This window comes from Peromyscus californicus, unplaced genomic scaffold (genome assembly GCF_007827085.1).
Source record: "Peromyscus californicus insignis strain IS unplaced genomic scaffold, ASM782708v3 Scaffold_7__1_contigs__length_154581171, whole genome shotgun sequence".
Lineage (NCBI taxonomy): Eukaryota > Metazoa > Chordata > Mammalia > Rodentia > Cricetidae > Peromyscus > Peromyscus californicus.
The window spans coordinates 152,418,062-152,440,946 of record NW_026294595.1 but is presented as its reverse complement, the minus strand read 5'-3'; the positions used below and the strand labels follow the sequence as shown (position 1 = coordinate 152,440,946).

At 47.5% G+C, this 22,885-nt stretch overlaps 1 protein-coding gene across 1 annotated transcript in view; it reads left to right on the top strand.

Annotated features, from left to right (window-relative positions):
* The window catches only part of Taf4 (TATA-box binding protein associated factor 4), a 76,866-nt gene extending 54,813 nt beyond the window's left edge, over positions 1 to 22,053 (top strand). The window contains exons 9-15 of the mRNA XM_052723462.1: positions 1,007 to 1,121; positions 2,777 to 2,946; positions 3,258 to 3,388; positions 4,226 to 4,351; positions 5,263 to 5,319; positions 5,751 to 5,870; positions 20,616 to 22,053. Of these exons, the coding sequence (XP_052579422.1) occupies positions 1,007 to 1,121; positions 2,777 to 2,946; positions 3,258 to 3,388; positions 4,226 to 4,351; positions 5,263 to 5,319; positions 5,751 to 5,870; positions 20,616 to 20,783 (887 nt within the window). The 3' untranslated portion in view covers positions 20,784 to 22,053. The remainder of the gene's footprint in view (positions 1 to 1,006; positions 1,122 to 2,776; positions 2,947 to 3,257; positions 3,389 to 4,225; positions 4,352 to 5,262; positions 5,320 to 5,750; positions 5,871 to 20,615) is intronic.
* The last annotated feature ends 832 nt before the right edge of the window (positions 22,054 to 22,885 follow it).

Genomic DNA, 22,885 nt, shown 5'->3' with positions numbered 1-22,885 from the left:
CATGGGCGATCTACCCAGGGCCTCATCCTTGGAGAAAACTGAGCCCGCCTCCCCTAATCAACATCAATTCCCAGTAGTTCCTCAGCTAGGAGCCCCTCCCAGTCCATGTTAGAATTAAAATAAAAAAAAAAAAAGCTTTATTATTATTGTTTCGTGTGTATGGTTGTTTTGCCTTCATGTATGTTTGTGTACCATGTGCATGCCTAGTGTTTTTAAAGGCCAGAAGAGGGTTTTGGGTCCCCTGGAACTGGTGTCAGCCACTGAGTGGGTGCTAGGAATCGAACCTGGGTCCTCTGGAAGAGGAAGTGCTCTTAACCACTGAGCCATCTCTCTCCCCTTCCATGCTGGAATTTTAATGGATTTGATCTTAGCAGGTGTTGTACATGCAGCCACAGCTGCTCTGAGTTTATATGTGCAAGGGACTTGTCATATCTAGAAAACACTTTCCCAGTAATCTTCCACAATCTCTCACTCTTGCAATCTTTCCACCCACCTCCTTCTGGGATGATCCCGAACCTTGAGGGGAGAGGATAGATGCTACAGTCTCTTATTCTCTGCACTTTGAACAGTTGTGACTTAAACTTTTTTTTAGATTTATTTATTTATTATGTATACAGTGTTCTGCCTGCATGTGTCCTTGCAGGCCAGAAGAGGGCATTAGATCTCATTACAGATGTTTGTGAGCCACCATGTGGTTGCTGGGAATTGAACTCAGGACTTCTGGAAGAGCAGTCAATGCCCTTAACTGCTGAGCCATCTCTCCAGCTCTGACTTAAACTTTTTTTTAAGATTTATTTTTAGAGCGTGGGTCCTCTGAAGAGCAGTACAAGTGCGTAACCAGTGAGCAGTCCAACCCTGAGACTTAAACGTGTATAGCATTTTCCAGCTATTGGTTCAGGGTTTTGAGAATGTCACTGTGACAAGGAGATGAGAATTTCTTATAAAGCTAGCAGAGTCAGGCCTCTGGTAACAGCCTCTGGTCTCCACTGTGTCTTTGGCTTTGCAGTCCCTGTGGTGAAACCCACCGTGTTACCTGGAACCAAAGCCCTTTCTACTGTATCTGCACAAGCAGCCGCTGCACAGAAAAACAAGCTCAAGGAGCCAGGGGGAGGCTCCTTTCGGTAAGGACTGACACCTTGTACACTTTAGGGAGAGCACGGGAGGGAGCTGTGTCTGTGCACTTCACGGTTGGGTCTTCCTTACTGGTTCTTGGCACTGGTAGCCTTAGGACTGTTCCTTCTACTTGGTTCTGACTGCACATCAGCAGTGGAGGCTTTGTGCCCTCCGTAGGAATGGAGATCGGTCGACTGACTGGTACCCACCAAGTGCACCAAGGTCAATACCATTTGTAACACAGATGCCCTCACTACTCTGTCTGCTCACTTTGTGACTCTTGATGGATAGAACAGCCTGCATGGACATTGTTATGTCCTGACATTCTTGTGTGGATGCACCAGAGGCCATAGCACGACCTTCACTGTGACTTAACAATAGGGAGTCTTTGAATTTCAGGGAGACTCTTCGTCCCCAAAGCTATCAAATGGGGCTGGATGGAGTTGGGAGCTACAGTAGCTCTGTGGGGTAAGGAGCAGCCAGACAGAGCAGGATAGGTGACTTGAGTGGATGGGGGAGAGGTGAGGTGTATATATTAAAAAAGCCTGTACCACACGCCTCTAGGTGCTGTGGCTAATAGTTGAGGAAGGGAGCTGGAGATAGGACAGCCAGAGTCAGCTAGAGTTAGCAACAGCCTTGTGTCTCAGCTGGGCATGGGCGGCGTGTTTAGGAACTTCCTAACTGGTTTGCTGGAAGAGCCTAGGTACAGTCATTCCTATCACTTATATCTTGTCTTCTAGAAGCCTTTTTCCAGTTTAAGGCCAGTGGGGCTCTTCAGAGAAGAGCAGACTGTAGAGCAGGAACAAGTGAAGACAGGGTGAGCTGTGGCTGTCTCATCATGTCAGGACAGGACTCATCATGACTTGAGAGTTGGGTTGGGCTCCTTCCTATAGCCCAGGCTGGGATATGACATGTGGATGGACAACATCAAGTAGGGCAGGATCACAAGCCTTAGCAGAAGTGGACTACTGGTTAACTTGTATGCAGTAGGGAGGTAGAGTGTGGTCACAGCTTCAGGACGCCTCCAGAACACCAGTCAAAGGTTCTGTTGTCATCCTATGATTAACTTCATGCCAAGGGCATGTGTCAAAGACAGGCTGAGGGGTGTTCAGTGAGGGACACTGGAGGGGCCTTGTTGCTGGATGTAGACATCCCCACTGAAGAGGATGGTCCTGGGGCAGTGGTCACATGTTGACAGGTCCTTATGCTGGGCCCTCTGTGGAGGTCTTCTATCCAGAGGCTCCTCCCAGGAAGCACAAGCAAACGCTGTCTGGGATCTAGCTGGCAGTGTCCTGTGCTGGCTCAGCATGAGTTTTGTTCTTCCTCCACCTCCTTCGAGAGCTCGTGACTAGTGGAAGAAGTTAATGCTGGCTGACTTGTTTTTTCCTGAGAGGTTTTCAGGTGACATAGAGACTTCAAAGCAACAGATGGTGTTTTGGGTTTTGTTTTCTCTGGACATGGTGTAGACTGTAGGCACACAGCTCTCTGTGGATTCAGTCTAGCCCTGACCCCACATCATCAGATAATAGGATGGTGTAAGACCTAGGAGATCCCAGTGCCTCCTGCAGTTCCCTGCCACTTGCTTGCCACCACTGAGTTGGAACCACCTTAGTGAGCTGTGATTTCCTTGTACGACAGAATAATCTGTTCCTCTCCTCTCCAGGGATGACGATGACATCAATGATGTTGCGTCAATGGCTGGAGTGAACCTGTCTGAAGAAAGTGCAAGAATATTGGCCACAAACTCTGAGTTGGTGGGGACACTGACTCGATCCTGTAAAGATGACACCTTCCTCCTCCCCGCACCTTTGCAGAGGAGGATACTGGAAATAGGTATGTTTGCACCTGAGGATGCCACTAGGATTCAGTGTCCACATCTGTGTCTGATGTGCTCCGTGACCCTGATGAGAGACTCAGCACAGCCCTTCTGCAGTAGCTCCACTGGGTGTGGGGGCTGTAGGTGAGCGTGCCCTCTGCCTTGATTTGGGCTCACCCCATGGCAGCTCCACTGGTGGTTGGCAGGTAGTGGAAGGGTGGGCAGTGACTGCTTAGGTTGCCCTTGATTGAACAAAACAGTAACTAGTGTGTGAGAAAAGCCAGTGTGGTAAGTACCATAAAGTGCTCTTTTTCTGCATGGCCTGCAGGTAAAAAGCACGGCATCACGGAACTGCATCCAGATGTAGTGAGTTACGTGTCTCATGCCACACAGCAAAGGCTGCAGAATCTTGTAGAAAAAATATCTGAAACAGCTCAGCAGAAAAACTTCTCTTATAAGGTAATGGGGCTGTTTTCCTGGGGAGAGTGTCCATGTTCTCAGCTCCTGATCTAGGGCTGTCTGGAAGCCTGGGAGCCCTGGTTGCTCCTGTGCTCATTCTCTCAGCCACACTCACGGTCACCGCAGGGGTCCTGCTTTGGAAGATGAGCCTGTCATCTTAGAAAATGACGGAGTCTTCCACTCTTATTCCAGCCAAATTGCCTAGCACTTGCTGCTGGCCCTTCTTGAGCCATGAGCTAAACCTGCAGGCCCTCAGCCAACTGCGGCCCTGTGTTTATGAAGTGAATTTGCGGGCAAAATATGTCTTGAGCAGCTGCACAGATGTCATCTGGAGTCACTGTTTGTGCCTTCAGGGTAGCTTATGGTGAATTGTCAGCTTTAAAAACACTTCTACAAGCTGGGTGTGGTTGCGCATGCCTTTAATCCCAGTTCTCAAGAGGCAGAGGCTGGTGGATCTCTGTGAGTTTGAGGCTAACCTGGTCTACAAAGCAAGTTCCAGGACAGCCAAGGCTACACAGAGAAACCGTGTCTCGAAAAACCAAAACCAAAACCAAACAAACAAAACACTAAAACACAAACAAACAAAAATAACACTTCTACATAGGACTTAATGTCCCTTAAAAATTATCGAAATGTATAAACTGGAAACCTGTGTGACTCCTCTTAACTCAGTGAGACCTCCCCCTGCTTGTGAGAGTATGACCTGAAGCAGTGAGATGTGAGCAGCCACCACCACCCATGGGAGCTGTGTGCAGACTGTCCAGCTGTGCAAGGCATGTTCATGCTTATTGAGGTTCCAAATTCATGGTGGACAGTGTTTTTGCTAATTTTTTGTAGGATGACGACAGATACGAGCAAGCGAGTGATGTCCGGGCTCAGCTCAAATTCTTTGAACAGCTTGATCAGATTGAAAAGCAGAGGAAAGATGAGCAGGAGAGGGAGATCTTGATGCGGGCAGCAAAGGCAAGTTAAACACTCCTCCCAGGCTTAGGGCTCAGGCTTGCAGCCCTCCTTTCCTGAGACTCTCATCAGGCACATTGGGTTCCGGAGCTCAAATGATGTTTCTGGCTGGTGTGGAAGAACGGGTATTGTGACTGGATAGGTTGGGGGAAGCCTGGCTCCCTTGGTGTACTTCAGCTGCTGGAGACTGCACTTGAGGTTGGGGATTTGATATGACAGATGTGGACTGACTGACTGACTGACTGACTGACTGACTGACTGACTTCTTCGTTCCTTCTTTTTTCTCACCCTGTAGCCCTGGCTGACCTGGAACTCACTATGTAGACCAGGCTGGCCTCAAACTCAGAAATCTCCTGCCTCTGCCTCCTGAGTGCTGGCATTAAAAGTGCACACCACCATGCCTGATGGTGTAGGCTTTCTTAAGATGTCTCTGAGACCTTATCTTCTCAACACTGCAGACTGTGACTGTGGGATCACATTGCCCTTCAGTCTGGAGCATTCAGAGCTAAGTGTAGGAACCTCGTTTATTCATTATTAGAATCATCTAGAGATGTTAATCCCGGTGACAAGCTTTTTGTGCAGTGAGAGGGATGGCAGCTGAATGCCAGCCCTTGCTAGCCCCTGAGCCTAGGGTCTCAGGAAGCCCTGAGTTGGCTCTCTTTTCTCCAACTATACTAAGTCAGAGGCATATGACAAACTGGTAGCTATATGCCCAAGATTCTGTGTTATCACATCTGGATGGTAGTGATGACATTTTTCGTGGTGTGTAAGCTAAATTTTCATCTTTTGGATATAAACATTTATAAAATTAGCAGGAATTCTTTCTCTGGCTAGATGCTGTTGTAGGGTGGATACGGTAGCAGTGATGCTCTTGCAAGGCATGACTCTTCCTTTTCTCCTTCTTTCTAAAATAGTCTCGGTCCAGACAAGAAGACCCAGAGCAGTTAAGGTTGAAGCAGAAAGCAAAAGAGGTGAGCTTCCCGGTCTCGGATCGTCAGTGTACTTGCACCTCACGTTCATGCTCGACACCCAGCAGAAAAGAGAATAGTTAAGATAACCTGGAGTTCCTGCTGTGGCGTTTGCTGCTCCTTAGAGCTCTCAGGTGATTGTGCCACCACAGGCTTTTCTGTGCAGTTGGCATTGCCTGAAGAGCTCATGGTAACTTTTGTGAGGGGTAGGCCCCTTAAACTTGCTCTTCTTATTCTCTGAGCATTTTAAGGTAAGCTTCTGTTTTTAAGAAAGTCTTAATAATTTTGGTTACAGACATGTTCTTAGTCTTAAAAACCTCAGCTTTAGAGAAGCTGTGACTTAGGAAACTTCAGAACGCTCTTGGTAGCTGTTGCTGCACTTGCAGTAAGAGCTGTCAAGCAACATTAGCTCTTGTTTCCTTCCTGACATGAAGATGCAGCAGCAGGAGCTGGCACAGATGCGACAGCGAGATGCCAACCTCACAGCATTGGCGGCGATCGGGCCCAGGAAAAAGAGGAAAGTGGACTGTGCCGGGCCGGGATCGGGAGCAGAGGTACAGCAGCACATGGGGCTCAGGTCTGGAAGGCATGGGAGAGTGCTTTAGAGTCCCTTCCTCAGTAGCCAGCAGAAGCTCCTGGTGTGTGTTTTGCATTTGAAACTTGATGTTCAAGTCACCTTATTGATGCATATAACATTAAAACACGTGCCCACGTGGTTGGCTCTGATGAGGTTCAGACCAACTTTTGACAAGCATGGGGCAGAACTCAGAACAGTATGAGGCGACCTGCAGGACATGTGACTTAGAGAAGTTGCCACCTGTTTCCCGGACCCCAAAGTGTGAGTGTCTCATCTTTTACCCTAATGGTTGCTTTTCCTTTAAACTATGAATTGTCATTTGAATTTTAGGAAGAGTAGTAGCAGCCCTCTGTATCTATACTCAGTTGTCATCACTGCTGCCCTTTCTCCTACAGAGGATCCAGGGTCTGTGCATCACTGGTCCCAGTGGCTTGGAAGCTGCTGGGCTGGTGTGTGTTTCTGGTCCATCTCTCTGCTGGTGTTTGCTTCATCCTCCTCTGTGAGCTTTGTTCACTGCTTATAAAGTCTAGGGTGTAAGTGGGTATTTTGTCACTATTATCTGAAGACCTATTGTAATCCCTCCCCTTGCCTCTGTATGTAATCTGTCTTGTGTGACTGCTGTGACGCTTTGGGCTTTTCTCTATGAAGTTTTCTTTGTGTTAGGTTAAGTCTCTGAATGTTTAGGCTGCTTCCATTTGCTGAGCTGCTTAGATCCACATGTGGGTCTGTGCTTTAAGAGTGCATTTGGAACACCTTGGCTGTTGTTTCTTTAGGTGTGTTTCTGTTCCCGTCTGTCTTCTTGGTCTCCAGTTACACATGCACTAGACTGTGGTATGGCCTGTGTTCACTGGCATCAGCAATTTTCCGCTCCGCCCTTCAGATTGGGTCATGTTCCTTGGCCTGATGGGAATGGTGCCAGCCCCTGTTGGTTTTTAAGCTCCAATGCAGTTCACATTTACTAATGTAGATTTCAGTTTAGAGCATCTGGCAGCAGTTTTCAACCTGTGTGTTGTGACCCCAAAAGACCATCAGAAAACACAGATTCTTACAATTCATAACAGTGGGCAAAATTACAGTTATGAAGTAGCAATAAAATAATTTTATGGTTGGTGGGGTCACCATAACATCGAGAACCGTATTAAAGGGTTGTGTATTAGGAAAGTTGAGAACCACTGGTCTGTAGGCTCTTTGAAAGTGTCTGTCTAGTGAGTGGCAGACACAGACGTCTGTATGCCGACTGTATCCCTCCAAAGTCTTTGAACATTCATACCGAAGCTTGCCTCCTAGCCTCAGTTTCTCCTCACTGCTCTCTTTCAGTCATGGACCACTTTCCTGTTTCACTGCATATCTAGGGACTATCACCTGAGTGCTTGGCATCCTGGGTCAGATATGAGGAGGCTCTTTGACGAATATGGGCTGGACTCTTGTTTTAGCAGCCAGTTCAGTCAGTGGCTCATTTGCTGTTTACTCTGTTAGTAAGGCTCTGTGGAAAAGTGGGGCAGTTTTCCAGTCTTAACACAGCACAACATAAAGCAACACCTCTGTCTGTATGTGGCTTTTGGCTATTTTAGGATGAGTCTTAATGAACTGTGACCCTTAATTCTGGGGAGGGTCTTGTCTAACATCTCAGCTGAACCTTCGTGCTGCCACCTGACCTCTTTCTCCATTTTGCCTTATCCCCATAGCAACTGCTGTCTGCTGTGCTTGGACACTCGTGCCCTGTTGTGGAGGTGTGCAGGTAGATTCTGGGACAGCTCATAGTAGTGACGTAAGCAGGACAGTGCTGTCCCTGCTAAGGACTATTGACCATCCGCAGCCATAATGCCAGCAGTAACTCTCTGAGCAGTGTTCTTTTGGTATGGAGACTGTGCTTGAGCGAGGAGTACCCTAGAGGTTCAGAGACATCCTTCTCTGTTGAGGGTAGGTAAGAATTCTGGGTGTGAGGTAGGAAGAAAACCTAGGCTGGGGTCTTAGGTAGCTGTTGTGTGAGCTATCTGTGTAATTAGACTGATTCCTAAGTGAGTTAGGAAGAAGGAAACATAATGCCTGGCCCTCAGTCAGAATGCCTACTGGTATAAAGCCTGAAGTGGTTGTCTGCAGGAGCCCAGGGGTTATGTTGTGCACAACTTCTCAAGAAAGCCTGAAGGAGCTGGGTCTGGTGTTCAAGTGTGCAAGCCTGCAAAACCCACACCAGAAATGAGGCCAAAAAGCAAGTTTACTTGGTTAGCAACAGCATTCCTCCAGAAGGCTGTTAGGGAAGTTAAAAGACGCTAATGACGTTTTTTTCTGCTGGGTGTTTTGTGGTCTGATGAATTATCCTACGGTGTAAATCACTGTAACCCACCATCTGGTGGAGGTACTAGGACATTGTCAATTGCTTGAGAAGTCCCTGTAGCTAGAGTTTTCCTGCCTGGCCCACAGTCAGGACAAATCTCTGTCACCCGCCAGTCCCACAGCCGCTCAGACCCGACCAAGCAAACACAGAGACTTATATTGCTTACAAACTGTATGGCTGTGGCAGGCTTCTTGCTAACTGTTCTTACAGCTTAAATTAATCCATTTCTATAAATCTATACCTTGCCACGTGGCTCGTGGCTTACCAGCATCTTCACATTCTGCTTGTCCTGGCAGTGGCTGGCAGTGTCTCCCTCTGCCTTCCTGTTCTCTCAATTCTCCTCTCTGTTAGTCCCGCCTATACTTCCTGCCTGGCCACCGGCCAATCAGTGTTTTATTTATTGACCAATCAGAGCAACAGATTTGACATACAGACCATCCCACAGCAAGTCCCTGTGTGTCTGGCCCCTCCTTCAACTTCCTAGTCCCTGACTGCTCCAGAAGTGATGAATCCTGATAATCATAACTTGAACAAATTCAAGACCGTGATGCTCCCTCCACTGTGCAGCCAAGACCCTGTGGCCTCCCTTGGCTCTTGTGGCCTCCCATGCCTCTTTTCTTTAAGTGTTTTTAGGTCTGCAGTGTCGTGTGTGTGTGCGTGCGTGTGTGTATGTGTGTGTGTGTGTGCGTGTGTGTACGTGTGTGTGTGTGTGTGTGTGTGTGTGTGTGTGTGTGTGTGTGTTCTCACTGTCCAAAGTTACCAGAGAACTGAGTGATGCTGCCCCAGCAGTTGCCGTGGCTGTGGATGGCAGGAGGTGTTTTTGTGGATGTTCCTGTCTTTGCCTGTTTTCAATGTGCTATCCTCACCTTGTCAACACATGGTGCTGTGCCGTGACCCTCCTCACTGTCTTCCTGCCTTACCTGTCTGAGTGAGGCTTTGTGGTAGTTCCCAGAGCAGTGCTCCCCAGCCTTACCAGGAGCAGCAGCCTTCAGTGCCCTGCTGCTGGTTTTCCCTGGTACAGAGTGTAGCTTAAGTTTTCCTGCCTGGCCCATAGTCAGGACAAATCTCTCTCACCTGCCAGTCCCACAGCCGCTCAGACCCGACCAAGTAAACACAGAGACTTATATTGCTTACAAACTGTATGGCTGTGGCAGGCTTCTTGCTAACTGTTCTTACAGCTTAAATTAATCCATTTCCATTAATCTATACCTTGCCACATGGTTCGTGGCTTACTGGCATCTTCACATGCTGTTTGTCATCGTGGCGGCTGGCAGTGTCTCTCTGACTCAGCCTTCCACTTCCCAGCTTTATTCTCCTCCTTGTCCCGTCTATACTTCCTGCCTGGCCAATGACCAATCAGTGTTTTATTTATTGACCAATCAGCAACACATTTGCCATACAGAACATCCCACAGCAACAGAGTTCTCTCAGGATGGTAATCTTCCTTTGTGTCCTTTGCATGTTCCTCCACAGAAACTGTCATCTTAGATGGTTTTCCTGGGTGGGTGTTCTTTCTGTGGGCAGCTTCAGGTCTGTCTTTTTAGCAGTGTCTTTGTCAGAGAGACCTTGTCTCAAATAAGGTAGCCATCAACTTCTGGCCTTGCATGCATACATGTGTGCACAGGACTTGTACACATGTGCCTGTGCACATACATACATACATACATGTCTCCTTGGCATCTTCTGCTGCTTTATCTGTGCTTGTGCATTTGTTGTTTGTTTTGTCTGTTTGAGACAGTGGCTCGTACAGCCTAGACTGGACTTGAACTTGCTTTGTGACCTTAAACTCATGCATGTCCTTCCAACCCCATCAGGTTCGGGGATTACAGGCATATGCCACCACAACCCACCTTGGGTTTCTTTAGTCTTCATTTTTTATTTTTGTTTTTGTTTTGTTTTCAAGACAGGGTTTCTTTGTGTAGCCCTGGCCATTCTGGAACTCGCTCTGTAGACCAGGCTGGCCTCTAACTCACAGTGATCTGTTTGCTTCTTCCTCCTGAGTGCTGGGATCAAAGGGGTGCACCACCATGCCTGGCTAGTCTTTGATTTTCAAATGAAACTTTTTTTTATTTCTAAATTTTGTTTCTGTATTTTGCTCATTCTAATTCATTTTGTTCATTCATGCTTGTTTTCCTTAGTATCTTAACTTGTTTTAACTGTTACCATGCTGATGTTTGTAGTATGAAGGCTCATTTAACTAAGGGCCTTGCACAGAGCTGGTCAGTTCTTGTTACAATGTTCTGATTTGGGTTCATATACATTCTTTCATAACCAGATGCTGGGTTCTGTCACTCAGACTGAAGTGTCACAGAGTCCTATGTCCCTATGTCTGTCCCTGCCCCATTACTGCTGACGTTCTGAACCTTCATTGAAGAATCTGCAAGGCTTGACACTGTGACATCACCATTGGTATCTGCTGAAGCTCCTGTTCTCACCATGTTTTCGCATTGTTCTCGCCTGCATCTGTTGCGGTGTGCTGCTGACCTGAGTGTGGTCCCACGTCTGTCTGTCTGACTTTTTTATCAAGCACATCTCTGATGAGAGCTTGGCCTTCCTTCTCATGCCTCGTTGCTGCATGGCTTGGTCACTGTGTCTGTGGGTCTCATTTTGTTCTGCATGTTGTACTTTCTCATTGTCACTTTTTTTTTCTTGTTTATCCAGCTTTGATGATTTTGAGCTCCTTGGGCTGGTTCTGGATCATTTTGTGGTGGCCTGCCATTTCCCAAGATTCTTTGCCTTCAAACACCATAAAGTGGTGTGAGCTGCATGACCAGGCCCTTTTCAGGCACCACAGCTCTTTTGCTGGAGGTAGTGTTTAGAATGAGCTTGGCACAGGGTTGGTGCTGCCAGCCCTTCTCACCTCACACCCTCATTAGAACATTCTGTATTCTGCTGAGGACATGGACCTGTCTCCAGGCCACAGGTTCCCTTACACCCCCAGTCTTCCCACCTTCCCTTTTCCTCTGGGGACCCAGTTCTTACCGTCCCAGTTGAGCTGCTGGTTGCTTAGTCCTGGTATGGCAGTGAAGTTTCAGGACAGCTGTGCCTTGTGAGAAACATGCACACCTGTGAGCGAGAGGGAAACCGCTTCCACACAGGTGCTGTGTGCTTAGCCTTGCAAGTCCACGTGGTATCTGAGTTCTCTGAGTTGTCAGGGGGCTCCTTTCTGCTGCTTCACTGGGCACCCTCACTGCACAGCTCACGGTGCCTCAGTAGATGTGTGCACTGGTTCTGCCTGTGTCAGATTGCCTGTGTAACATAAGAGTCAGAACTTTATAAAGGAATATGCATGCAAAGAAGTACCTGCCTCTTCTGTGTTCCTTCCTGTCTCCATCCCCCATGTATCATCTTTCCTTCCCTCTGGAAAGGGGACCATGACACTGGTACCCTTGGCCTTTGCAACATGGCCTGGTGCTGGCTATTAGGTCCCCTTGGTGTAGATGTAACCAACCTTCTTATTAAATAAGAAACACAGAAAGCCAAGAGGTCAGAGCTAAGAGCTGAAACCTTACCCTTCCTCCTGCGGTGGTCCTACCTCTCCGAACCAGAGCTACCCCTGTGTTAAAGTCTTTATATAGAGTTCCTGTTCTGCCTTCTCATTGGTTGTAAACCCAACCACATGACCGCCTCATCATGGCCTGTCTGTATAGACCTCCAGGTTTTCCATGATTGGTATTGAGATTAAAGGCATGTGTATCCAATACTGGCTGTATCCCTGAACACACAGAGACTTACCTAGCTCTGCCTACCAAGTTCTGGGATTACAAGCGTATGCCACCACTGCCCTGCTTTCCTATGGCTTGCCAATAGCTCTGACCCCCGGGCAACTTTATTTATTAACATACAAATAGCATTTTAGTACAAAGTAAAATATCACCATATGCCACCACAATAATAATAATAATAATAATAATAATAATAATAATAATAATAAATAAAGGTAAAAGAAAAAAATTTAAGAATGTATGTGTGGTGGTTTGAATGAAAACGGGCCCCATAGTCCCATAGGAAGTGTGGCTTTGTTGGAGTAGATGTGGCCTTATTGGAGGAAATGTGTCACTGGGGGTGGACTTGGAGGTTTCAGATGCTCAAGCCAGATGTAGGACCTTTAGCTACTCGAGCACCATGTCTGCCTGCATGCTGCGATGCTCCCCACCATGCTGAGAATGGACTAAACCTCTGAACTCTAAGTTAGGCCCAATTAGATGTTCTCCTTTATAAGAGTTGCCGTGGTCATGGTGTCTCTACACAGCAATAGAAACCCTGACTAAGACAGCATGTTAGGGAGCGACGGCTCAGTGGGTAAGAGCACTTGCTATGTAAGAATAAAGATCAGAGTTCAAGCTCTCAGCACCCATTTAAAAAGCCGGTCATGGCTGTGGTGATATTTTGTTTGTGTTCTGACAAATAAAGCTGGCCTGGAGATCAGAGTGTGGAGCTAGGCACTAGTTAACCTCAGAGGCCAGGCAGTCTTCAACCCCAGCACTTGGGAGGAAGCAGGAAGATCAGGAGTTAAAGGCCACCCTGGACTACACAAGACTGATCCAGTCTAAAAGAGAAACAGAGCCAGGCAGGCGGTGGAGGTTCATGCCTTTAATCCCAGCACTAGGGAGGTGGAGAGAGTAATATAAGGTGGGAGGAGACAGGTGATCACTCCTCCTTTTTTGGTCTGAAGATTTGGTAGAAGTAAGAAGTCTCTAGTGGCTGGCTCCTTTACTTCTCTGACCAATTAGAATTGGTGCTGCACATGGCTGCAACTGGAGCACCAGGAATGGGTAAGCAGGTCGCAGGAACTTTCTGGACACCCAGCCAGCCCCACCAAAATAGCAAGTCTGGTTCCATCTCTGGCCTCTGCATACATGAAGTCATGTATACCAACACACTCATGTTCAAGCACCACACAGACACATGACACACACCAAAAACCAAAGCAACACAAAACAAAAATCCAAATCATAAAAGAAAACAGCAAATAAAAAGTGCACATAATTATATACAGGATTATGAGTCGAGACTAAACATGTCGCTCATATTAAGCCTAAGGAGCTTAACTTGACTGTCAGGAAATTTCAGTTTGCATTAGGCAGTACACACCTGTAACCCCAGCTCGAGGGAGGTGGGGCAGGACTGACAGGAGCTCTAGACCAGCTTCAACTGCACATAAGATTCACGGCCAGCCTGGGTTGCAGGAGATACTCTGTAGATCCCTAACCCCACCCCAATTTATTTATCTGATTTATATTTATACAAATATATTTATAAATATAAGCCATATTTATAAAGCCCAACAGCATGATATAGCCACACTCAAATCACAACACATCAGGAAGGTTCAGAGCAGTAAGGACAGGGCACCCAGGCTGATGAAGACTGCAGCAGGGCAAAGTGTCCAGCCCAATGCAACCCACTGACCTAAGCAGGACTTTCCAATGCTTAGCTGCAACCTCTATCAGAGGTGTCACTGACAGATTCTTCTGTACCACAGGGCACACAACCTTCAAAGAGAGGCAGAGACAGGTGCTGTGGAATAATCCTTCCATACACCGTGTGAATATATGTCACTGTGACTGGTTTAATAAACAAGCTGATGGGCCAATAGCTAAACAGGATAAAGTTAGGTGGGAAAGCCAAAATGAGAATGATGGGATGAGGAAGGTTCAGTCAGAGGGTCGCCAGCCAGAGGGAGAACGAGTCAAACACACAAAATGGGATAGAAGTAAAAGCCATGAGCCTCAGGGCAGTACACAGATTAATAGAAATAGGTTAAGTTGTAAGAGCTAGTTAGTAACAAGCCTGAGCTATTGGCCAAGCATTTATAATTAATATTAAGCCTCTGTGTCGGTTATCTGGGAGCAGGCAGTCGGGGCAGGAAAACTCCGCCTACAGACAGACACATACCTGAACCACAGACTTCAATGCACTGGACTTACCCAAAACCACATTGGCAGAAGTAACCAAGTGCACAAAGGTCAAGGTCCTGATCTTGACAGGACCCTACTGTTTATCCATCAGCTCACCACCTATGCCAAAAGCCTGTTCTCAGTCACCTACTACACATGCATGGAAACTGTATCACACTCCCGTCACCCATCAGATGCTGCTGAGGCTGCAGGAAGCAAGCCCATCTCACACTACCTGCCTCCAACATGACACCCAAGCAGCTCTACACCACAGCACACCTGTCACTGTGCACACTACACTGCACACTGCACACCAGAGAGACCTGTAATGACCTCCACTCAGCTGACAGAAAGACCAAGGTATGGTGATATTTTATTTGTATTAAAATGTTATTTATACGTTAATAAATAAAGTTGCCCAGGGGTCAGAGCTATTGGCAAGCCATAGGAAAGTGGTGGCGTACGCTTGTAATCCCAGAACTTGGTAGGCAGAGCTAGGTAAGTCTCTGTGTGTTCAGGGATACAGCCAGTATTGGATACACATGCCTTTAATCTCAATACCAATCATGGAAAACCTGGAGGTCTATACAGACAGGCCATGATGAGGCGGTCATGTGGTTGGGTTTACAACCAATGAGAAGGCAGAACAGGAACTCTATATAAAGACTTTAACACAGGGGTAGCTCTGGTTCGGAGAGGTAGGACCACTGCAGGAGGAAGGGTAAGGTTTTAGCTCTTAGCTCTGACCTCTTGGCTTTCTTCTTTGCATTGGTTCTGTGTTTCTTACTTAAAAAGATGGTTGGTTACATCTACATTTGGCGCCCAATGTGGGCGAGTAGCAACAGCTGCGTGTAACCGCTTTGGGCTACAGTGGTGGGTTTTTTTTTTTTTTTTTTTTCTCGAGACAGGGTCTCACTGTGTAGCTCTGGCTGTCCTAGAAATCACCTGTAGACCAAACTCATACAGCTTGCCTGCCTCTGCCTCCTGAGTGCTGAGATTGAAGGTGTGTGCCACTATTCCCAGTTCCTTTACAGTTTTTGGATTCAGTGACTTGGCTATAGCCTGGGCTGATCTTAAATTCATGATCCTTCACCACCCAAGTGCTGGGATAACATGTGTTCACCACCGCACCTGACTTCTTTGTGAGGGTTGTTGATGCTGAGGCAGGTTTATGTTGGTATTCTTGTGGTGATTTTCGTCCTTAAACAGTTTTTAAATGTCCGTAGTCTCATAGTTGTTTCTTTGATGTAATGGTGTCTTGTCACACTTCTGTCTACCTTCCTCCCTTGCCCTGTGAGGTTGGCCTCCTGGTGGCTGTTCCCTGTTCAGCTAGAGGCTAACTGAACCTGTGTCTTGCATAGGTTTTTTTTTTTTTTTTTTTTTTTTGTGTGTGTGTGTGTGTGTGTGTGTGTGTGTGTGTGTGTGTGTGTGTGTGTGAAGTGAGCCCCAGCAACTCAGCCATGCTTCTCGCTGCTGTCATCCAGTGGTGCTGATCACATTGCCCTGATTTGTACCTTGATCAAAGGCATAGGTGCCATGCTGTCTCTTGCCTTGGTAAATAACTTAAGGGAACTGTTGTCACTGCTGTGGTGCCCTGGGCCCTGGCTGTGCTGTAAGCCTTGGTCTTTCTGTTTATGTAGTTCCAGAGCTTTCTTTGCATGACTGCTTCTCTGACCCTTGTCACTCCATTTTCCTTTTCTGTTCTGATTTTCTCTCTCCTCCTGGAATTGCTTAGCACTCCTTATTGTGTGTTTGTGTTGGCCTCTTCTTCCTGAGGTGACTTTTGTCTCTCCTCTCTCTGTGAGATCAGTGCTTCTGAATTCTGAGCCTCTGGGGCCTGTTGCTCATTGCTCAGAGGCACAATGCTGCCCTTGATCTCCTCTGCTTGACCAGGAATTAGTCTGTGGCTGTGCTCTACATCCCAAATGTGGCACCTGGATGTTTTGTTACTCGTGGGGCGATGGCACCCTCTCCCGGCAGTATTGGGAACTCTCTCTAGCTTGTACCATGTCTTGTGATGGCTCAGGACCTGTCAGTGTCGACTGACTCTGAGGACGCTTGTTTTGCAGACCTCAGACCTCCCCCGTTTCTCTCCCTTCCCTTCATGTGTGGAAGGTTCTGTTTTGCCATCTGAGGACACAAGCAGCCTTACAGTGATCCTTCCTCACGGCCTGTGTTTGGACAACCTGGGCACATGTCCTAGATTCCTTCCTGTTCTCCAGTCTCCTGTGTGTCTCTACCTGTCATGAGCAACCTTGTTGGGAGTATGGTGATGTCCTAGGGGTGGGTATTATTCGAATTTCTAAAGGTCTTATAGTAAAAAACCCAGTACCAGAGGGCTGGAGAGATGGCTCAAAGGTTAAGAGCACTGGCTGTTCTTCCAGAGGTCCTGAGTTCAATTCCCAGCAACCACATGGTGGCTCACAACCATCTGTAATGAGATCTGGCGCCCTCTTCTGGCCTGCAGTCATACATGCAGACTGAACACTACATTAAAAAACAAAACAAAAAAAAAAAAAACACCAAAAAACAAAAAAACCCAGTACCAGATATTGGGGTAAATGTTGAAATATCAGAGACACAAAGGAACAGCCACTGCCATGTCTTACTTACCTCTAGTACTAGTCAACCTGAAAAAGTCAACCTGTCTCCTCCCACCTTATAGATCTTTCTCTGCCCAGCCATCACTTCCTTCCTAGTGCTGGGATTAATGATGTGTGTGCTTCCCAAATACTGGGATTAAAGGTGTGTGCCACCATTGCCTTGCTCTGTTTCTCTCCTAGACTGAGTCAGTCTCATGTAATCTAGGGTGGCCTTGAACTCACAGAGATCCAAACGGATCTCTGCCTCCCGAGTGCTGGGATTAAAGGTGTGTACCACCACTGCTTGACTTCCATGTTTAATCTAGGGTTTGTTCTATTTTCTGATCTTCAGGCAAATTTAGTAGGGTATACAATATATCATACCAGGTGGGATCCTCTCTTCTAACACCCCTGGCTTTGTGTGGGGCAGTTTCTCTGAGGGGTTTCATTAGAGCTTTGCTGGGGAAGTGGCCAGGCTGCCCTGGTGCTGAGCCTCTTAGAATTGATGTCATTTCTTAGGGAGTTCTGGGTTTGTTGCACGAATCCTAATTGGTCATAATAAAAACCCAGAGCCAGATACAAGGGTAAAAGCTGGAAGATCAGAGAAGCAGAGCAAGTCACAGCCGCCACCTCTTACCTCACCAACTCCTCAGCCTGAAAGAGCATGAGTTCCTGTCTCCTCCCGCCTTATATTCCTTTCTCTGCCCAGCCATACTTCCTGTCTCAACCTTCCTAATGCTGGGATTAAAGGTGTATGATCCCAAGTGCTGGGATTAAAGGTGTGTGCCACCACTGCCCAACTTCTATGTTTAATCCAATGGCTTGTTCTGTCTTCTGATATTCAGAAGATATTTATTCAAAATATCACCACAGGTGTTTATTACTGTTCTTTAGATATTTTGCAGGTAAGCACGGCTCATGTGGGACAGTTCACACAAGTGAGGGCAGAGACACTATCTGTAAGATAGAGCAGAACTGGGCCATTGATAGGTAGAATGGTCTAGGCTGCTCTTCTAAATGCTACTCGAACCTAATTGCTTGCCGTTGTCTAGTTGGCCAGGAGACAGTGGTCTTAGGGTCTTCCCAGGAACCCTCATACTGTTCTGGGGTATAGAACTCCAGTATGTTGCTGGAGTGGGACTCTGGTGAAGAAAAGAATCAGATTGTAGCTTTGTAGCCCTGCAACCTTGGGGAGCCCAGCACTTCCCTTGGGACACAGAACTACTTTTTTTTTTTTTTTAATTTATTTATTTAATGTACATTGGTGTTTTGCCTGCATGCATGTGCGAGGGTGTCAGATCCCGTGGAACTGGAGTTACAGACAGTTGTGAGCTGCCATGTGGGTGCTGGGAATTGAACCCGGGTCCTCTGGAAGAGCAGCCAGTGCTCTTAACCTCTGAGCCATTTCTCCAGCCCCCAGAACTACTCTTTGCTTCACAGGCGCTGTGTGTAGCAGGCTGGCCTTAATATATCGAGTTAGATAGCAAGGTTAGACTTGCAGGCTGGCCTTAACAGAGCAACTTAGCCAAAGTTAGACACTCTCTTATTTAGTCCTTTCAGTAGCCTTGGGTGGGGCTAGGTAGGTAGTCATAGCAGTACAGGCCAGGAAGTCCAACATGTGTGTTTGTGTGTGTGTGTGTGTCTGTCTCTCTCCCTCCATTCCCATCCTTGAAACTCAAAGAGTTCTCTGAATTGTAGTTAACCATGTTAAGGTTTCAGTTTTTATGTGGTGCTGGAACATACCTTGTTCCTCTGAGTCCCTATATAGGGCTCTGAGCAGAAGCTTCAATCCCAGTGGCCAGGAATACATGACCCACCCTGGACACCCAACTAAGCTTCCCCGGGGACCTCTGAGACTCCACAGGCTGGATGATTGTGTGCACTCCCATAGCCCACACAGTCTTCTCACTCAGGCCAGCTGGTCACAGTCCTGAGGCCGAAGGTTTAGCTCTTCTTTGCTGTGACCAACCCTGGTCACATGGTGTGATTTTATACCCCAAGTCCCACCTGTTGCTTATAAGGCTCCTAGAACACAAATGAGAATTTGTGTTGTATTGTCACCTGACTGCTGACCTCTCAGGTTGATTGGGTCCAGCAGTGACAGCTGTACCACCAGGCTGGAGGCCCATGTTGGATATGACTACATGAAGCTGTCTGAGCCTCATCAGTGTCAACATTTGGTCGTCAGCAAGCTTGGGGCACCGATTTGATCCTGTTTGTCTCCATTTCTAACTTTTAGCACTTCTTAAGTATCGTACCTGAGATGAGTGCTCCCTCATCCCAGGCCTGGTGTTGGCTGTTGAACCTGAAAGTAGAGGCGTGAAGGAGAGCTTGGCCACTGGCCACTGATACATCCTGCTGCCCAGGCAGGGTCTCTGTGGGCCTGGGTACAACACCGTCAGTGCCTGAGTTTCTCTCTTGGGTCTGTAGTCAGGGTGATTTGGATCAGGTATAGCAAATGCAACAAGAATGGAACTCACATCCGGAAATGGGAGGCAGCATTTTGGATTTCAACGTCCTCTCGGGCTGCAGGACCTGTGGACTCGGCCGATCTCTGTAGCCCTCCTTTTACTGCTCCTGTTGTAGACCTTCCTTCTTCATGGGCTTTCTTCCCAGAACTGGCATGTAGTTCCTGTCCAGATCACCAAGACCCCCCTTTGAAGGAAGCTCATGTGCCTGCTGGCTCAAACTGCAGCCCGAGGTAGCTTTGGGGAACTGGATTGTTTTCTTCATTCCTACTAACTGCTCATTTTTGCTGTGGCTCTTTAAGAGGCCCCACTGATCTCAAGATGAAGCACCACTTGGGGGCTGTCACTGGCAACAAAATCCAAGGAGATTGTCACCCAAAAGGATGTGGATACCAAGATGATGGTGGAGGCTGGGGCCAAAGATGGACAGTGGTGGCTTCCTGGCTTCTGAGGAAAAGTACACTATCTTCAGTTGGACTGTCATATGCACGAAGAAACTGTGGCCAGATCATGCAGGCACACTTTCACCTAGCCTGCCTGCCAGCTTCCTGTGACTGCCACCTACTGGCATCCAGGCCTCTGTGGCCACATGGGTAGAATGTGATACTTCAGTTTCTTAAGCTTCAACCATGGAAGCACAGTAAGGACGCCACTGCAGCATGTATACTTGAATATGCATGAGCAGTTTAACCAGCAGGACACAAACCTGGTTCTCTGCTGAGCAGAAGAGGAGAGCTGCCCATTGGAATCTTGTGGTTTGAGCCCAGCAGGGGTCAGATGGAGGCAGTGATAAACTGATGTGATAAACTGCTGGATGCTACTGCTTAGTAGCCAAAAGCCAGCCGTAGTGCACTCATATTTCTGAGCAGGAAGGAACTGGGGTCGGCTAGCTGGATAGCTGGTGGCCCAGGGGCTGAGTGTCTGCAACAGGGCCCAGCTAGGGGAGCAGGGACCCCCTTCCCTTGGCCGTGGATCACCGACATGACCACTCAGCAGTCGGCCTCTCCAGCTGACCAGCAGCCTGCCCAGCCCAAGAATTCAGGCCTGGTGCCTCTGTCAGCCAAGCAGGGATGGCACGGTCCCGGGTGTGGCATCAGGTGTGAGCTTTGGTCCCTCACCTGAGCCTCTTGGGCTTCAGAGCCTCTGGATGGGGGAGCTACTGCTTTGTCTTCCCTCCCATCCAGGGCCAGTGCTCTGGGGGAGTTGGAGGGCGGTCTCTGAGTGTGCTATAGAGTGGGAATGGGGGCCTCTGCCCTAGTTAGGGACTGAAACAGCAGCTCAGCTCTAGCCCTAGGACCATGGGAGGGGCTCTGCTGTGCCTGTTTCCTTCAGAACCAGGGTCCTTGGGATACTTAGGGGATACTTGAATTTTGCCCCCCTCCCCCCTAGATGTTCTCCAGCCACTAATGCACCTGTCTTCTTCTTTCTAATCACCAGGGCTCAGGCCCAGGCGCAGCGGTCCCAGGTGGCTCCGGCGTGGGAACCCCCAGACAGTTCACACGGCAAAGAATCACGCGGGTCAACCTCAGGGACCTCATATTTTGTTTAGAAAATGAGCGTGAGACAAGCCATTCACTGTTGCTCTACAAAGCATTCCTTAAGTAACAGGATGAGCCGGTGTTTCTGATGGGATGCCTGCGGACTTTTTTATATATTTGCAGATTACGCCTTTTTGTAACAAGCAAACGGGATATTGTTTAAAAACAGCCACCTCTTTACAATGGAGCAGTTTTATACTCCTGTTTCTAAATCAGCTCTTCAGTGCAGCAGAAACCATGTCTGCAGCAGAGAGAATACAAAGGCCTGTGGATGCTCTTACAGGACAGCTGACCCGAGCTCATCCTCGACTGAGTGGCCTTCTTGCCAAACAAGCCATATTTAAAGACTGATGGAAGGAAGCGCTTAGCAAATAATTAGCAGTTGCTCATCCTGTGTGCGTTTTGGTTCAGTTCACTCTGACTCACCCACTAGGTGTACATCTACAGCCGATGACCTCATTTCACTGACTTTACTGTTGTTGTAGCAGTCAGTTGGCGAAGCAAACTGATTTTTAGACTATTTATCACCCCACGCCCACCCTGTCCCTTACCTCCCTTCTACATGAAATTCCCCAGGAACACAACCTCCAAGCAGGGTCACATTTCTGCTAGTGGAGGCCGGGGCGCAGCACCTGTACAAATACATTTTATTTGCTGCAGTTTGGAAGCTGTAAAGTGGAAGGAAATGAGAACCTTTTCAGCATAAATACATTTTACTTGCACTGTGTTTTTAGCTCAGAGTGAAAACTTAGATGAAATAAATCAGAGTTGAGAAAAATCAACAACAGACTGTTTCTCAGTGTGGATCAAGTGTTGGAAATGGTTGGTGTATTTTGTCAGTAATTGTACATAATTTTTGGCACATAACATAAAATGGCTATGTAAACTATAATTATTTTGCTAAGAGACTGTATGCAAGCTGTGGCCAACCTTACAGGCGTCCAGAGCAAAGCCCCTTCTTTGTACCTATTTTTTTATTACAAATATACTAATTGGTTCTTTATATTTTCAGAGGTTATTGTATTAAATTGTCTATTGATAGTACTTTTATGACTGTAAATACTTTGGCTTTCTCCGTGTGGATTCTCATGTTAGACTTTAATTCGCACGTGTGAACTGAACGCTGATCAGTATTTTTTACCAACACCTGAGAACTGTTACACCTTTCATTTTATCTTTTAGGAAATCCCCGTCTTTCCATTTTTTCATGTAAATTTTGCACAGTTACTTGTTCATATGTAAATATTTTACTTTCAAAAATGAAGTTTTTAATTGCTATTGTTTTATATAGGATTGAAAGAAAATTAACTCCTTTATTAAAAACAAATTTATCTGTATTTGTTGTGTCTGTTTTTCCAGTTTCTGAGTCTCTGATAATGCTACCAAGACTCCTCTCTGGTCCTACTGAACCAGGGCTTAACTGTGAGGACAGCCCCTTCTTGAGGTAGGGCCAGTCCTCTGTCCTGTCGACCAGAGGATACCAGGAGAGCTGTGCTTTTTACATTCCAGGCCTTATCCTGTAGACCATCTGGGGTGGGGGTCAGGGGGTGTATGATAGATGGATACCCTAGTAAGCCTGGCTGCAGGTGGCCAGATGGCCTCACCTGGTATAAACAGTGGAGAGGGATGGAGTTTCTGTCACTCTTGTTTGTTTGGGGTGGTCATAGTGAACCATGCCTCTCAGCCACCTGAGTCAGTGTAACTGGAGCTGGTCCCCAGGTTGAGCCTCCTGGTATTAAGTCACGTTCCCCCACCCCACCCCCGGGCAGGTAGGTAGGTTTACCTGAACACTCCACCTTCATTGACATCACTGATGCCCTGATCTCCTACAGCTGTGGTGATGAAGGCCACAGACCAGGGCTGTGGACAAATAGTCTTAGGTCCTGGTTGGATCCGGAGGCATGAGGTCTAGGTGGTAAGGGTTTGGCTTCCACTTTTTCTGTGGTAGCCCTGGGCATGCAACAGCAGCACCTCTCTCTGCCTTCCCTTTCGAGCAGCTCCTGGCATGAGTCTGCCGTGCTTTCTGTCAGCACACCAGTGTAGTTAGCTTGATTGCCTTAGCAAAGATACTGTCTCCAAATGCAGGCACATCTAAGGTCCTGGAGGACCTCATAAGGGTTGGAGGCCCCCATAACCTTTGGGAGGGGACACAGGTCAACACACACAGCC